Below are 17,739 nucleotides of genomic sequence, written 5' to 3'. Positions count from 1 at the left end.
AACCCCTGGATTAAGCCAGCCGTCACCCCCCCCTGTATCCTCATCTCCATGCAGCATTATCCCTCCATGCCATGGTCATTTCTCTCTTTTCTTCTCCCTCTCCACGACCCGATTTTGGCTTTATCATCCACAAACTTCTCTTCATTTTCGGACTGTTCATCCTTTCCATCTTGGATTTTTGAAGACCAGGATCTTTATGTTCTGCATCACCCGCAGGAGGAACTGGCAGATCCTCGCCAGCTGGATGACCCCGGAGTCTCTCTCTCACTTTATACTTGGGGACCATTTGCTGACGCGGCCTTTAGCTTCTTAGTTCATCAGCCTCCTCCAAGCCCGTGATTTTGATCCATCTCAGCGTTGTGCTGAGAAGGGAGCCGGACCACGGTGTGGAGAAACCCTCATTTCAAACCCTGCCTGACCTTTAGCTGCTTAGATTTGTGTGCCTCAGTTTCCTTATCTGTAAAAAGGTTAGAAGGGAGGGTCTCTAATACTCCTTATACATTGTTATATATGTCAGATTTTATGGTCGCCCACAGCTTTCCATCTCCTAACATTTTGACCTCCGAAATTCCCTTCTTTAATTAGGTTCAGTTGTCCCCACCCTAAACTTATCCGATGCACATCTCTCACGCGGAGGAATCAAATGGGAGGCCCCGCCTTCCCGAGGCCCCGCCTTCCCGAGGCCCCGCCTCCTACCCGCTCCCGCCTAGTGCCGGCTCCGCCTCCAGGCGTCCCGCTCCTCTCCAAGGCCCCACCCCCGTCTTGGTTTCTCTAATCCCGCCCTGGACCTCTGATCTCCACAAGTGCCCTGCTCCTAATCACTGTAGCCCCGCCCCTTTCTCCTATGCTTCTATTGGTCGCGAGTTGGAGTTACCTGTAAGCCCCGCCCCCCCGCCCAGATCTAGGCTCACCTTCCCAGCCTGCGTAGCCGTCCCATCTCGCTCCTAGGACTGCCCCTTCTCGCGTCATCTGGAGGCGGGGGCGGGCCGAAGAAGGCGGAAATGATTTGAGATGAGCACGCCCGCCTCTGCTTTCCCAATGACCCGAGGCTTCCCGCCCGCATCCCGCTCGAGTGGCTTCGGGGTCTCGTGATCCGTGAAGGAGGTTCTGATCCTTGACCTCTAACCTCAGAGTCTCGGCAATCTTAAAGATCGGGTTTTTTTTTTCCGTAGCAAGATGCCATCTCAGCCTCCCGGGCAGCTGAGCCGGCCCGCAGCTGACCTTGGTCCGCCGGTGGAGGGGTGGGCGGCGCGGTTAGGGACCCGGATGGAGCCCCCAGCCCTGCTCCTGCTGCGGCTCCTGCAGTCCGGGCCCGGGGGCGTGCTGGGAGCGCTCAGGGCCCTCCCACGGCTCCGGGCTGGGGGCTCCGAGCGGCCCTTCCGCTGGGGGCCCTTCCTGGAGGCGCTGAGCCGAGAGCAGCCCGTGCTGGAGGGGCCCGACCGCCGCCTGAAGCTGTAAGTAGGGCGGCCCGCCGAGTGCCCTGCCGGAAGAAGGCTGGGCGCCCCCCCCCGGCGGTACCGTCTGTCTAGGAGGGGCTGATACCTTCTTTCCCCAGTGCAAACTTGATTTGCAATTATAGTACGCTCCGCTTGCCCTTTCCTTGGTGCGTTCTCCCATCAGTAAGTCAGCAACCATTTATTGCATGCCTACTGTGTGCAGGGCATGCCTACTGTGTGCAGGGCATGCCTACTGTGTGCAGGGCACTGTCTTTAAGAAAGGGGAATTAGCTCCTGCCCTTAAAGGCTTTCTCCAGGAGTAATCTCCAGGGTATAATTTATACTAAGATGTATGTTTTCAATATCTTCAAATTTAAGTTTCTGGAGCCTATTTTTAGATGCTATGGTAGGGGATGCTCAGGTTGCAAAAATGAAATAGCCCCTAAGCTCAAAGAACATGCTTTCTACTGTATGGAAACAACTTGTTCCAATAAGTGATACAAAAGGCATGCAAAAATCATTTTAGGGTGATGGGATCAAGGAAGTCTTCCATTTGAACGCCCCCTTGTAGGAAGCTAGGGATCAGGAGAGGGAAAGAGAAATTGGGAGAGCATTCCAGAAAAAGGGGGGAAAAATCACATGGAGACTAAAAGTGGAACCAGGGGGAATGAGAGGGACCGGGAAGCTTGTCGGTTGGAAGATGAAGTGTATGAAGGAGAACCAGAACCAGACTGAAAGGTTTTAAATGTCAAACAGAAGTTTGTGTTTTATTCTAGAGTTGGAGAAGCTTTTTAGGGAAGGGGCGCATATACATGTAGCTGGATAGAAAGATGAATTAAAAATGGAGAGACTGTTCAACTAATAATAGTCCAGGCAAATGGGTGGTGAGGGCTTAAGGGAGGGTGATGGCTGTATTTGGATATGAAGGATAGAGCAGATGTAAAATTAGCAATGCTAAGCACCTGATTAGATATAGAAGGTGAGAAACATGACTTAGATTTTGAGATTTCAAATCTAGATATCTTTGACAGAAATAGGAAAATACTGGGTTTTTATGTTATATTTCATATAGAGCAGAGATCTAGTTTTGGAGTTAGGGAAAGATTCTAATTCTAGCTTAGCCACTTCCTGTCTGTGTCAATTTGGGCGAGTCATTAAACCACTCTGCCTCAGTTTCCTCATCTGTAAAATGAGAGCGGTTGGACTAAATAATATATTTTACAGATCTAAATCTATTAACATGTAATCCTGTAAAGAGTCGTGGAAAAGGAAGAAAATAATGGGTTCTGTTTTCCACTTGTTGAATTTGAAGTATCTATTCAGGTGGAGATGCCTAGCAGTTGTTGACATTGGGACTAGTATTCTATAACAGGGATATATATCAGGCTTGCATCCAACTTAGAGATAAACTACTGAACCTTCCAGAGCTGATAAACTCTCCAGAGAGATTGAACATAAAGCTGGAGAAGAAAAGGTTGTGCAAAAAAGCCCGAGGGTATGTCTCATTAATTAATTTGTGTTAGAGATTTGAGATACAAAAACTAGAACTGTCCCTGTCCTTAAGGAGTTAGGACATGTTCATAGATAAGCATGATAGTGTTGTCAGAGTAAAAGGAATACAAAGCATTCTCTAAACTTGGGGCTCTTAATCTGTATGAGGCTAGGAATAGATTTCAGAGACTCTGTGAACTTGGATAGAAGAAGAATTGCATCTTTATTTTCACTATTCTCTAGGGCAGCTAGGTAGCACAATGGTTAGAGTGACAGGCCTGGTGTCAGGAAAACCAACTTTCATGAATTCTCTAATCTGGCCTCAAGACACCTAAGCTCTGTATGAACCTGGGCAAATTACTTAATCCTGTTTACCTCAGTTTTCTCATCTGTAAAATGACCTGGAGAAGGAAATGACCAATCAGTAACTTTGCTAAGAATACCCTAAATAGAGTCACAAAGAGTCAATCACAACTAAAATTTATTTGTTGTTGTTTATTTGTTTCAATTATACAAATTTATATGTGTACATAATTGTTTATGGGGAAGTTAGGTGGTACAGTAAGTAGAGTGCTGCAGCATGAAATACAGAAGACTCATCTTCCTGAGTTCATATTACTCTAGTGTCTTTGCCAAGAAAACCCCAAATGGGGTCATGAAAAGTCAGACACAAGTGAAGAATGACTAAAAACAGCAAGACTGTTTGCACTTCATCTCTTACTTAGACCATGTGCTTCTTAAGGACAGGGATTGTCTTTTGCCTTTCTTTGTATCCCCAGCATTAAGCCCAGTGTCTCGCACATAGTAGGAGTTTAATAATAAATGAAAACAAGCAGTTCCTATTAGTCTTTTCTCTGTCTTATACTCTTTCCTAAGGAGTGAAAAAAAGATACACAGAAAGATGTAAAGACATGGAAGAACATAAGGATCTTAAATGAGTACTATGGAAGAGAAGAATATATGTTATGGAGGATTTCCAGATACAGAGTATCTAGCTAGATGGTACCTGGATAGAGCACTGGGCCTGAAGTCAGGAAGTCCTGAGTTCAAATCCAGCCTCAGACACTTAATACTTCCTAGTTCTGTGACCCTGGGCAAGTCACTTAACCCCATTTGCCTCAACAAAAATAAAATAAAATATACTTATTGTACAAGCAAATTATGTTGATCTTGAATGGATGCTTAGAGACATCTAAGGATCATAGGTCTTCCAGAAGAACACATTAGGGCAAAGTAAATCTTAACCCTATAATGAAGGAAGTATTAGAATAGAATTTCCCAGAACTTCTGAACACAGAAAATGAAATTTCAATCAAAAGATTTTACTGATCACCTTCAGGAAAAAAAAAAAAAACTAAAGTTGCAGACTCTTAAGACATATAGTGGTTAAATTTGACAATTCAATTCAGAAGTGAGTTCTTCAAGCCATCAGGAGAAAGTTCTTCAAATACAAGGGAAAGGACATTCAAAAATGCAAAGACTATTTTTTATCCACTAGAAAAAGGAGGAGAGAATGAAATAATGTGTTCTGAAGAGTACTGAAGCTCAGAATGCAGCCCTGGGTGACCTATGTTACAGATGTAATCCCAACAATAAAGGACAAAAGATGTAATTCATTCAAGAAAAGGAATTTCTAAAAAATTACAAAGATGGCCTGGCTGTACCAGACCTAAAACTATAACAAAGCAGTACTCATGAAAATCATTAGGTACTGGCCAAGAAATGGAGTAGTGGATCAGTGTGATAGGTTACCACAAGACACAATAGTCAATGACTGACTATAAGTACTCTAATATTTGATAAACCCAAAGACTCCAACTTCTGAGATTAAAAACTCACTGCTTGACAAAAATTGCTGAGAAAACTGGAAAATACTATGACAGAAACTAGGCATTGACCAACACTCTGTACCAAGATAAGATTGAAATGGATTTATGGTAGATAAGCAAATGAGCCTTTATAAAAACACTAAATGTAAAAAAATTTTCTCAGCTTTTGCTTCCCTTCTAATCTTGGCTGCATTGGTTTTGGTTGTAAGAGAACTTTTAAATTTAATAGAACCAAAATTATCCATTTTTTATTTCATAATGTTCTCTAGTTCTTCTTTGGCTATAAATTCCTCCCTTTTCCAGATCTGAGTAGCCATCCCTTTTGATCCAGCAACGTCTCTACTAGGTCTGTATCCCAAAGAGATCATAAAAAAGGGAAAAGGACCCACATGTGCAAAAGTTTGTAGCAGGCCTCCTTTTTTTATTTTTCAAAACATGTATGGATAATTTTTCAACATTAACCCTTGCAAAACCTCAATTTTCCCCATCCCTCACCTTTAGAGGGCAAGTATTCCAATATATGTTAAACATGGTAGGAATATATGTTTAATCCAATATATGCATACATATTTATACAGTTATCTTACTGCACAAGAAAAATCAAATCAGAAAAAAAAAATGAGAAAGAAAATAAATTGCATCAGTTCATGTAAGTTTCTCCAGCCCTTTCTGAAATCATCCTGGGTAGCAACTCTTTTTGTGGTATCAAGCAGCTGGAAATTGATGTGGATGCCCATCAATTGGGGAATGGTTGAATAAGTTATGGTATTTGAATGTAATAGAATAATATTGTTTTGTAAGAAATGATGAGCAGGCTGGTTTCAGAAAAGCTTGGGAAGACTTACATGAACTTGATGAGGTTTAGGTTTTGGGGTTCCCTTTCAGGGAACCAAATGATGAGGTCTAGATTTAGTAAACTAAATATTTGGAAAAATAAAAAGTTCTTATTAAAAATGGAATTCAGTAATAAAGAAGAATGTAACACTTTTTTTTCTTTTTTCTTATTATTAAAGCTTTTTATTCACAAAGTATATGCATGGGTAATTTTTCCAACATTGACCCCTGCATAACCTTCCCCCATCCCTTCCCCCACCCGGCAGGCAGTCCAGTATGTCAAATATGCCAAAATACATGTCAGATCCAATATGTGTATACATATTCACACAGCCATCTGGTTATACAAGAAAAATCAGATCAAGAAGGAAGAAAAAGAAAAACAGAAAAAAGAAACAAAATGCAAGCAAATAATAGAGTGAGAATGCTATGCTGTGTTCTACCCTCTGTTCCCATGGTTCTCTCTCAGGGTGTAGATGGTTCTCTTCATCACTGCATAAGTGGAACTGTTCCAAATCATCCCAATGTTGAAGAGAGCCACGTCTGTCAGAATTGATCATCATATCGTCTTCTTGTTGCTGTGCATAATAATCTTCTGGTTTTGCTCATTTCACTTTGCATCAGTTCATGTGGGTCTCTCCAAACCTTTCTGAAATCATCCTGCTGGTAGTTTCTTACAGAACAATAGTATTTTAAAACATTTTTAGAAAGAAAACTAGAACTGAAGAGATTATTTGCTTCTCATGTATCCTAAAACATGGAAATGCAGGATTAAATACTGCAGGCAAAGACAGCAATTATGGGACCTACTGAGAGACCAGTAAAAGATTTCTAAGTGTAAACAGGGAGACGAAATGCAAATTTTTAAGATAGCTGAAGGCTCTCAGTCATTCATACATTAAAGTTATTAAGATTTAATGAGATTACTTTTCTCTTTATATCAGCAGAGGTAGGGAAAAAAGAGGGGGAGGGGATAAGTATATGTATATGAATTCCAGGAGGACCTCTGGTTTGCCGAGTCCTTTTCGTGCCTACTCTATCCACATTTGGGGTGTCCCCATGGCATGCAACTCTCATCTATGGCTCCAAGAAGCTATACCATATTCAGTGGCCACACTGGCAAAACCGTCTCAGCAGATGGTCTGTACCAGATTGAGGGTAGTTAGTGGATCACACAAGCCCATTAGTGAGTTGGAAAGGTGTCTACCTCAAACGTGAAGATTTCCCCAAGTGGAATTGATGGGATTCGAGCCTTGGCTTGGAAACAAAGGCAGAGCTGGGCAAGTTCTTGTGACAAGAATTCACAAAACCCAGTTATCTATGGCAAAGAAAGGAAAGTTTATTTCTGAATATCACTAAGAAAGAGACTCTCTTAGTGAACAAAAAGCCCCTAATACGATCAGGAGATTTTATAAAGAGGTTTGTTGAGGGTACTTAGTTTTATGAGCAGATCCTAGAACTTGGGACTATTGAAACTATGGAGAATTTCGGAATTGAATAGGTATCTGTTTACCTCTATAGAGAATTTAATCAGTAGTGAGTGATATCAATGGGGGTGGTCTCTGGGGTAACCAGATGAGGCTGGTTATCCTGTTTGCCTCTGGTGGGGTACAGAGGTAAAGTTCAAGGTAGCTTTTTCCTTGAGAGAGAAAGTTTCTTCAGGCTTCCCATTTCAGAATGAGGAATGAGAACAGTTTGTTCCAATAGCCCTGCTTATGGCTGACGCAGACACTGATGTGCTTGTAGCTTGGTCAAACAAGAGGTCATCTGCTGCATCTGGGGCCATTTCCAGTCATCCACTGGACTTTGATGAATCAGGAAGAAAGAATGAGGCTGAGGACTTTGTGCAACTCTGCCTCACTTAAATCCAATTCATGGGCAAGTCAAGACATCACTCTGTGATATAATTGGTCATTTTCAAAAATGAAGGACAAACAACTATATGGTAGATACTGTGCTAAACATTTAATGAATGTCTCATTTGATCTTCATGACTACCCTTATAGTTCAATGCTATTGTTATTCCTTTTCTATAATTGAGAAAACTTGAGACAAACAAGTTAAACGATTTGCTCAGGAATCATACAACTAGCTTCTGAGACAGATGTAGATGAGAAGGGAAATAGAATAATTATGCCATCCATTGCTTTGGGAGGAAAAGATTGATATGTCTGAATGAATTAAGGAGTAGCAGAGCAAGCTTTAGAGTTGAAAGAAAATATGTGACACTAGAATGGGGATAAGGATGCAAAAGGAGATGGAAGAAAGCCAAAGATCTTGGATTTATTCATTTTATATTTATACTGCAGATATAGGTGGACTTAGCTCCCTCATTAGAATGTAAGCCTCTTGCCAGAATGGCTTGTTCAATTCTTTTTACTTTGTATTAGTACCTGGAATAATTCCTAGCATGTGGTAAGTATTCAATAAATGTGTGCCTTCATAGGACTAATCTAACCCTAAGAAGGGGCAGGAAAGTCTCTTGCTCCTCTTTCTCTTAATTTGATCCCCTGTTCCTAGAACCCAAAATCCAGGCTTATCTTGTATGGAGTTCTACACCTCTATGATCCTTTTTTGTGGTTAAACAAGGAATCTACCATTAATAATGCTTTATAATTTATAATTCTTTGGAAATATATATTTTGGGGTCCAGCTAACCAGCATTCAACTTTTAGATCACAATCTGTTTGTGATTGGTACAGTCTATCAGTTGTATTATAATGATGTATATAAATTCATCCCCTGATGAGTTTACACACTTCTTGAGGGGAACAGGGCAGGATCACTGACCTAGAATTCTTTATATCCATCTTTGTACCTTGAACACAATAAGTGTTCAATAAATCTTTGTAGAATGGTAGTTGAATGAATCCCATTCCTCCCCTCTCCATTTACAGTGATTTCTATAGGTTTTACTCTCTGGTCAACTTAGCCCACTAGTTTGCTTGTAATCACACTAGTGACTGGCCTCTATTGTGATCCCTTGTTCAGTATGATATCCTCACTGCTTCCTCTTCCCTCTGCTGCCTAGGAAGCCACTGCTGCTGCAGTTGCCCCAGCTGTGCCAAAGGAACCTCTTGTCCTTGCTGTTAATTGTACAGACTGAGCTTCCCAAGAGTGGACTCCTCCTTGTACTCCAGGCAGCCAAGCAGGATTCTAACCTGGACTCCTGGATTTGGGCCCTGGGGGAATTGCTTCACAGGGAACTGATTACAGATGAGGTCACCAAAGAGGCCTCCCCTTTGACACAAGGATGCCGGGAACAGCTCCAAAGGCTTTGTGGACATTTAGGCAGAGGATTGAGGTCAAGCTATCCCTTGGACCTTGAGGAGACTGAGGACAGGGGCACTCAGCGTCCTGGCAAACGCAAGAAGGAGCCTGAAGGAGAGCCTGAGGGCTCTGAGAAAGAAGTGCTCTTTAAGAGACCTCGATCCCTGGAAGGGAAAGGAAAAATAGAAGAGGAACAGCAGCTCCAGGAGAGGACTACAGATGAACAGGGATCATCTGTATGTGGAAGCAGAGAATCACCCCAAAGAACTGAGGGCAGCAGTGATCAGTCCATTCTGGAAGCAGCAGGCATGAGGGCTGATGACAGACAACATGAGAAGCTGGTTGAGGGTCAGGAATTACCCAAAGCCATCAAGGTGCGAGATTTGGGGCTTCAGATATTAATTAGGATAAGAGTAGAGGATAGGCCAGTTATGTGAAGCTACAGGCAAATTGGTTAGAGAAAGCCAGCAGACATAAGTCTCTAGAGATTCCTGAGACCACAGATCTAGTGCTCGAAGGGTTGTTAGAGGTCATGCAGTCCAGTCCTCTCATTTTTACTTGTGAAGAAATGAGCCCCTGAGAGGTTAAGTGAGCTTCATAGTCATCAGTAATAATAGAGTTAGCATCTCATCTGACTCTATGAGTTCTGCCTCTGCCACCAAGGCATCATTCAGTTCTGTTACCACTTTCAGCTATACCATGTAGAAGAGGCATAAACTCATTTGCACATCCTTTCATTTATCAATCGTCAGGTGTTTTATTAAAGTTTTCAAGTTAAAGTATCATAATCTCTCAATTGTTTCTTGTTTTGTCATTGTTTCTTGGTTTGTTCTCCTCTTTTGCTCATTCTCTATTCTTCCTCTTCCAAGAGTGTATATTTAATAATTGGTAGGAAGGCCCTAGGGGACTTGATTTGAAGGATACACAAGGGAGGGAGGAACAGATGAGACTCAATTATGACTGTCTTCTTCCTCAGGACCAGGTTCCCCGAATGCTAGAGCTACTGGAAACTGAATGGGAGGTAAGTGTTTGATATCTTCCCCATCCCTTTGTTGCCATGGCCATTGGACTCCTGAAACTGCAAATCAAACTAGGAAAGGACATAACTTCTAGGAGAAACAGGGAATATAAAATTCTGATGACAGACACCTGACCAGAAAGAGCCCTGAATCTTGCAAGAATCAAGAACTGGACTCTCGCCTCTTAACTAACTTTGTGGACAGGCACTTCCCCTCTGATTATTTCTTCTCCCTCTGTTAAATGACACATTAGAATAAATTATTTTAAAAATCTCTTCTGCACTAACATTCTATAATTTTGTAATTCTTCTAGGGCCTAGAGGGAACCCCACCCCTCGAGCTGCAGTTTCTTCATGAGTGCAGCCCTAACCAGGTGAGAAGGAGAGCCTTGGGGTTTAAATCTTCTCTGTCTTCCTCTCTCATTTGATGGCCCTGCCCCTTCTAGCCCTCAGTTTCCTCGTCTGTTGTGGGAGGATCAAATAAAAGGGACTGGAGGTCTTCTTTGGTCCTTGGCTTCTGATTCACTGGGTGGGAATAGGAAGTTCTCACAGTCTTGCATGTTCAGCTGATGTTGTGCCCAAACCTTGTGCTGCTTTCCTGCCTAATCCCTCTGCCTTCTACCTGCTCACTGTCCTAGCTAGAGAACCTTTGCTCGAAGCTGCGGCTCTCTCAGCTCCCAGACACAGCCCTCCTACAGTTCTGTAATCGGCTCTTGGCACTCTCTCCAGACCTTAGCTGTAGCAGTGCCACCATACTTGCAAGAAACCTTTTCCTTGAACAGGTATGTGCTGGGAACTTAGCGTATCTGGAGAAATTTGGGGCTTTGCAGGGAGAGAGTTGACACATACTGGGAGGTAACGATTGGTAAAACTGCTTCTTTGCTAACTTAATTGAGGATAGTTTTTTTGTTTGTTTTGCATCCTGAGCCATATCCCCTGATTTCTTGCCTCCACCATCCCATGGCTCGGCTTGGGTCCGGCAGCAACTATCTATCCTCATCTAAGGTACTTAAAGATACATTTGGTCCATGAAGTTTCCCCAAATAACACAATCTTTTTTTCATTTTCTACTTCTTCCCAGGTTCTTTCCCTGACAGCTTCAGCCTCTCGACTGCTCAGAGCTGCCATGATTGCGTTCAGTGCCAGATATCCTCATCCTGTCTGTAGTGGCCTCTTGATTCCAGCCTTACAGGCCGCAGGCTCAGGTTGCTCAGTCCTCCCAGAGTTAGCTCCATCCTTGTACCCTGGCATACCCCCAGATTTCATATCCTTTCACTTCAGATCTGGCCCTGAGCTGACTCAAAGAGGATTTTAGGGGTAAAAGATTAGTAGCTCAAGGGGGCAGCTAGGTGGCGCAGTAGATAGAGCACCAGTTCTGAAGTCAGGAGGACCTGGGTTCAAATTTGACCACAGATACTTAACACTTCCTGGGCAAGTCACTTAACCTCAATGGCCTATAGCAAAAAAAAAAAAAAAAAAAAAATTGATAGCTCAGGAAGCCCCATCTGCTTCACTGATTAAGCCTCAGTGTTCATATTTCCTGCCCTTCACCCAGGTCCCCTTTTTTGTCATGGCCTTCCCAGGACTGCCCCAAGATCCTCTTCTCCTCAGTTCCTTAGTTGTCACCAAGGTCCAAATCCTCTGTTTCTTCCTCCACCCCAGGCCCCACACAGACAGAGCTTCTTTGTTGCCTGCTAGAGGGGGACACTCTGGAAGCGGACTTGCTGGTGCTGGTGTTAAAGTAAGCAAGCTTTCTTCCCCTGTCTCTCTTCTGAGGTCTGGCAGCACCTGAGACTGTGACACACTGTCAGTAGTGCATCTAGAGCTGGAATAGATCTTAAGAGGTTTTCTATTACAATCATCTCATTATAAGAAAACTGAGATCCAGAGAAATGATGAGATTTGCCAAAATTCAAACAGAATCTTTAATCCCAAATCCCATGCTTTTGCTACTCACTGCAGGCCAATTCATCCTGTTTCCTAGATATGATGTGGTTTGTCACATTCTTTGGGTTTCTGCACATTTCTGCTGCGTAGTTCAAGTCATTAGCGTTCCCTTCAAAACCTGGCTCACATCAGGTATGCACACATTGAGCACTTCCCTTGCACACAGTTCCATGTTAGGTCCTTTTGAAAGGGGATGAGAAGGGGAAGTAAAAGACACCACCTCTGTCCTCAGAGGGGCTTATAGTCCAGTTTGAGAGACAAGATGTATACATGTGTGAAAAATTAGAGAAGGGAGCATTAAATCTGACAGCATTATAAGCTGATATGAAGTGCAAAATTTTACAGAATGGTATTTAGAGTTTTGACATAAGATAAGGTGTACATTGTCCAAAGCTGATTGCAAATCCAAAAGGAATTAGGGTATTGATGGGGACAGGGGTCTTCTACTTTATTGAAGTACTTCTCAGAACACAGGTAAGGTACATGACTCTACGTTGGTTCTAGGTTCCTTAAGCACAAAGCTACAACCTTATCCAGGTTAATTCCCTCATTTTACAAATAAAAAAATTGAAGTGCAGAGGAATGAATGACCCAGGTCAGATGGGTCATTAAATGTCACAGGTCAGGTTAGAAGTAGGATGCCAGATTCAGTAATCTTTTTCCTTCCTATGTTCTGTGCAGTCATCCAGGGTATAAGTTCTTAGAAGAAATTGTGTCCAGTTTTAGGGGTCTACAACAAGATCACTCAATACAAGCCCTTCACTTGCTTACTAATGATAGAAGAACTACTTTTGCTTCTTCCCTTTCACTGCTCTTTCTCTTACCCCTGAGATCCTGCTTTTGGTGGGTAGGAAGAATGTGGTGGACCAGAAAGTAGGGGAAGAGTTGTTTTCCTCTCTTTCTTTCCTTCCCCTTACCTAGGACCTCTCTTCTACAGACAAATCTTGGAGTTACCCTGGAGAGAGGAGACCTTCATAGTAATGCAGTCCCTTCTAGGGCGACAGGTAATATTTCCAGACCATCAGTGATCTAAGGATCATAGAGTTAGAACTAGAAGACATCTTGAAGATGATTTAGCCCACCCCCTCATTTTATAGAGGAGTATATTGGGAACCAGAGAGATTAAGTGACTTACATAGGTAGTTAGTGACCAAATTGGAATTTATTCCCAGACTCTTTACTCTAAATTCCAGTCTTTCTAGTACACTGTACTGCCTGGCTGGGAAGTTAAGAATAGTCAGTCAGCAGCAAACATCTGCGAAGAACTTACTGTGTGCTAGGCATTATGCCAAGTGCAAGGGATATACATGGAGGGAAAAGGATCATGTGTTTATAGAACATCTACTAACTTGCCAGGCACTGTGCTGCCAAGGACTTCACAATTATTTTCTCATTTGATCCTCATAACAGCCCTGGGAGGCATGTGCTGGTATTAGTCTCATTTTCCATAGTTTCTTAGAAAAACAAAAATACATCCCTTCTTTGTGAGAACTCAAATTCTAATGACAGAGGCAACATATAAGTGACTGCATACATATATGACGTAGATAGAAAGTGATTATTGGGGGCAGAAAGAGACAGGAACAGTTGGGGAAAACTAGGATTATCTGACACAGAACTTCTAGGTTTTCTTTCTAACCCCAAGAAAGCTCTGAGCACAGTTCTTGTCTTGTACTGGGGTTCTGTTTTTGTTGTGGCAGTGCATGCTTTTTCCCATTGAATCGGCACATAGCTTCTCCCCAAGGTCTGATTGATGGCAGTAATAATGGTCCACATTTATGTGGTGTTTTTCAGTTAAAAAATGCTTCTCAAAATACATTCATCTTACCTGATCTTCACAACAGCCACGTGAGATAGATAGTGCAGGTATAATTACTCTCATTTTACTGATGGGGAGACTGAGATTCACATGTGAAGTAAATAATCCAAGGTCATTTAGTTAGTAAATGGAAGGACCAGAATTCTAATTCAGTTCCTTTGACTCTCAAATTTGCTCTTTTTATTGCACCTTCAGGAAGGGTCTAGAAATGTGTCATCAGAAAATGATTCACCATATTTAACCTATATTGGATTACTTGCTGTCTAGGGGAGAGGGTAGGGGAAGGGAGGAAGAAAAATTTGGAACACAAGGGTGAATGTTGAAAACTATGTTTGCATGCATTTTGAAAATGAAGAGATATTAAAAAGAAACATAATTGCAGAATGAATATGTTAAAAGATAAAAAGAAAAAAAAAGTGACACACTTCCAGCATTGTAACCTCCCCCATATCCTCCTTTCCTTCCCCAAACTCACAGATGGACCTGTCCCCAGAGAACTTCAGCGTCTTAGTGCAAAAGCTATCCCTTGAAGGCCTGGCTGCTGCTGATTCTGTGGGCTGTGCCAAGCTGGTCCTGACAGTTGTGACAAAGTACCAAGATCAGGTGAGGTTTCTGATTGTGTTGGAGGCCAACAAGGGAGGTTTGATTCAGGAATTCCTATTGTTTGGGCATTTGGGTAAACCTGGTCATGCCTCATTTTCCCACTTTTGGTGAGAATGAATTTGGGTTAATTAGGAATGACTTCTCAGCCTTTCTTCTCCCTGCCCCAAGTCTATCTTTCTCCTGTCCTTAGGAATCTAGGGTATCTGGCATGGGAGGTGGGAAGGATGGATTTAACCAGAGCCTTGAACTGTCTTGTCTTGCCTCCAAGATCACAGAAGCACACAAAGCCTGCCTTGCTTCTGCAGTGGAGTTCAACACCACCTTCCTGAAAAAACCTATTCAGGCTGCACTAAGACGTTTAACCTCGTGAGGTACCTTCCCCACCAGTTCCTAAAGAACATCTGCCTCAGCTTTAACCTGCCTTCACTATTAGCTCTCTAGCAGAGTAAGATCATCAGGTTTGACTGCTCATCCCGGTAGCTGCTCCAGAATACTCAGATCTTCTTCTATGGCACAAATGATGTCCACCTTTCTGGACAAGAAAGAAATGGAAACAAGTTAGAAATGATTTGGGGTTATGCAGAGGAATGATCTTACAAACTTAGAGAAATTAAAGTTGATTCCGCTAAGTCTGAATTGAGCAGATACTCTAAGATGTCTGCTATCATAGATTTCTTTGACTGTCAGTTTTGTTGAAGTTCGGGAAGGGCTGCTAAACAGAGGCTCAGAGTTGACTGCCTGCATTTCTCCATATAAACCCTTTCTAGTCCTCCCTGAGAACCATCACTTTTAACATAGAATGACAAAGAAGAAGAAGGAAAAAAAAAAAAAAACAGTTCAACAAAATGGGCATGAGCTATTGAGTTACATGTCTTCCTTCTTCTCATTGACCTTTTTCTGCTTCTGTTGCATCTCCCTGTCCTTCTGCTTCCGGGCAGCAACAGAGAGTGCAGCATTTTCCCTTGTCTGAGTTGCTTTGCTTTTTCATGTTCTTCTGGCGGGCAAACTCACACTGGTTGCCTCAGGTCATGGCAACGACTCCAGTCTGAGTTAGTAGTGTCCAATAGCACCCTGTTTCTCTTGGTGCCCAAAAGAGAGGGAGATTCATTTCTCATTTCTCTTTTGGAGGCAAGCTTGGTCATCTTAATTTTATATATTCAGTTTCTGTTGTTCTGTTGTTTCTGTTTCCATCTACATTGTTGTAGTCATTTTATGTGCTGTTTTCTGGTCCTACTTAACTTCATTCTGCATCAGTTCATGTACTTCTTTCCATCTTTCCCTGTATTCATGACAATTTGTTATTCATAACTACCTCCTTTTTTTCTACTTTGCTACTGTGAAAAGTGATGCAAATATAATTATTTTGATGTTATTATTTGGTGTCTTTCTTTTTATTATTTTTTATCACTGACTTTCTTAGAGTATATGAATCAGGATAGCTGGTATAGAAAGTGGGAAAGGAAATTGGACTAAAAACCTGAACTGTGTCTTATACCCAGTGATTTTCTTTTATATTAAAGAACAATTTTTTTATTCTGAACTTGACAAACACCAAATAAAATGTTCATTTCCATAGGTCAGTAGTATTATCTATTTTATTGTATTGTTAATTGTTTTATTAAATATTTCCCAGTTACATTTTAATATGGTTCCAGCATACTCTGGAGTGTTGTAGGCCAAATGCAGCCAACAGGCCACATGTTGAATGCCTTTGCTTTATACAAAGTAGATCAGATAATGAGGATTGTACTTGAAGCCATGAATCTATTACTGCTTATCTTTTTCCTACACATATATAATAAATACAGTATTTTATTTTCAAAACTGCCTTGTTTTTTCTTGAACTTCATTATTTTGCTTCTGGGGATTTAAAGTAAAATGCTTCAATGACATTTTTTCTTCCTTTTTTTTTTTTTAAAGAAAAAAATACTGTTGCTAGCTCATCTCCCTTCATTGCTCCCCAATTGAAAATCTTTCAATAGTCGAGCAAAGTAAGGTTACATATAAGCCATATCCTAAGTTATATGCTTAATTCTTTCCAACATTTTTGTTGTTTTTCGGTTGTTTCTGACTGTGACTTTATTTGGGGATTTCTTATCAACAATAAGGGAAGTTTGCTATTTCTTTCTCCAACTCATTTTACAGATGAAGAAACTGAGGCAAACAGGGTTAAGTGATTGCCCAAGATCACACAGCTAGTAAATGTCTGAGGCCAGGTTTGAACTCAAGAAAGATGTCTTCTTGACACCATTCTTGGCACTCTATCTACTGTATTAGTTAGCTGCTTCTTGCGATATATAGCCCTATGGTTATTAGGGATGGGAGGGGATTAAAAGGGGACTTCTTGAAGTTAAGTCCTTTCTTACTATAAAATTAACATGTTAAAAGTTTAGAAAAATGCCCTAACAACAGTTTCTAGAATAAATCATTAATCCCAAGAATACGATAGTGAATAAAAAATATTAGTGTCTCATCTAAAACAGTAATCTGCCAATAACTTTAGCAAAGAGTAATGTTTCTATTTTGGCAAGTGGGCTTTAAGATTTTTTTTGTTCTGCCAAATGAAATGAAAAAGCCACTGACCTGAATCAGGAACTGGAAATTTCTGGGGCCCATGTATGAAAGATGCACAACAGCTTCTAGCTGTCACTGCCCATGGCACTGCTGTATCTACCCAACCCATTACCCAGCCAATTTTCTCTTTGTTTAAAGGAGTCAGGGTGGGTGGGAACTCTTGGCTACCTGAAACAACTCCATTCATTTCAGGAATTAATAAGTGACTACTTGTGCAAGTTATGCAATTGGACAACAGCTACAAAGCTGTATCTGAGAGGTAAACTTGTGGTAAAATGAATAGATAGACATACAAAAATTAATGTGAAACAAAAGAAAATGAGATCAAGTATATCCTGCCTTATTAAGTCTTACTACAGGCAAGTCACAATTGTTCTGAGCCTATTTCCTCACCTATCAAATATAAGATACCAATAGTACCCCACTTTGCCTTATATGTGGTTGCTGTGAGAGTTGGATGAAGTATCACTTTGTAAACTATAAAAGCATTTTATGCATCAGTTACAATTAGAGAAAGTCCTCATTGAAATGCTTATGGGAGTTTTGAAGTGGGAGATGCCAGTTGTGTGGAGGGGTGTAGTGTCTGGAGGGGACAGAGGGAAAGGAGATGTCAAGGAAGTCTCCATGAAAGAGGTGGCAACCAAGTTAGCTCTTGTGGAACACTCGAAGGCATGGGAGAGCATAGTTTGAATAAAGGGGTGGAAATGGGAAATGGCAAGAGGACTTGTTTTGACTATAGAGGGCATGAAGGAAAAAAATATTAGATAATACTGGAGGTAGCTAGGGGGTGAAGTGGATAGAGTGCCAGACCTGGAGTCATGAAGACTTGGATATTTACTATGTGATCCTGGGCAAATCACTTCACTCTGCCTCAATTTTCTCATCTGTAAAATAAGCTGGAAAGAAAATGGCAAACCA

The 17,739-nt window shown here is 41.6% G+C and overlaps 1 protein-coding gene and 1 pseudogene across 3 annotated transcripts; one reads left to right on the top strand and one right to left on the bottom strand.

Annotated features, from left to right (window-relative positions):
* Nucleotides 1–904: 904 nt before the first annotated feature.
* Nucleotides 905–16,074, top strand: FANCE (FA complementation group E). 3 transcript variants are annotated; one of them, XR_004233714.1, is made up of 10 exons: nucleotides 906–1,454; nucleotides 8,622–9,234; nucleotides 9,837–9,881; nucleotides 10,193–10,252; nucleotides 10,517–10,660; nucleotides 10,960–11,083; nucleotides 11,541–11,619; nucleotides 12,747–12,829; nucleotides 14,122–14,247; nucleotides 14,516–16,074. XR_004233714.1 is itself a non-coding variant. In XM_003768991.4 (10 exons), exons 1-10 carry the CDS (start codon nucleotides 1,177–1,179, stop codon nucleotides 14,615–14,617), a joined length of 1,638 nt encoding a protein of 545 aa, XP_003769039.4. In that variant the 5' UTR covers nucleotides 909–1,176; the 3' UTR covers nucleotides 14,618–16,074. The 3 variants fall into 3 exon arrangements, 2 of the variants coding, with proteins under 2 accessions (XP_031820862.1, XP_003769039.4); XM_003768991.4 differs by having other exon boundaries at nucleotides 909–1,454; nucleotides 12,763–12,829; XM_031965002.1 differs by lacking the exons at nucleotides 12,747–12,829; nucleotides 14,516–16,074 and having other exon boundaries at nucleotides 905–1,454; nucleotides 14,122–14,241.
* On the bottom strand, nucleotides 14,716–15,277 carry LOC116423610 (annotated as a pseudogene).
* Nucleotides 16,075–17,739: the final 1,665 nt, after the last annotated feature.

Source organism: Sarcophilus harrisii, chromosome 4 (assembly GCF_902635505.1).
Source record: "Sarcophilus harrisii chromosome 4, mSarHar1.11, whole genome shotgun sequence".
NCBI classification, from domain to species: Eukaryota; Metazoa; Chordata; class Mammalia; order Dasyuromorphia; family Dasyuridae; genus Sarcophilus; species Sarcophilus harrisii.
Note: the sequence above shows the minus strand (reverse complement) of the source record. Positions and strands in the feature narration are given on the sequence as shown.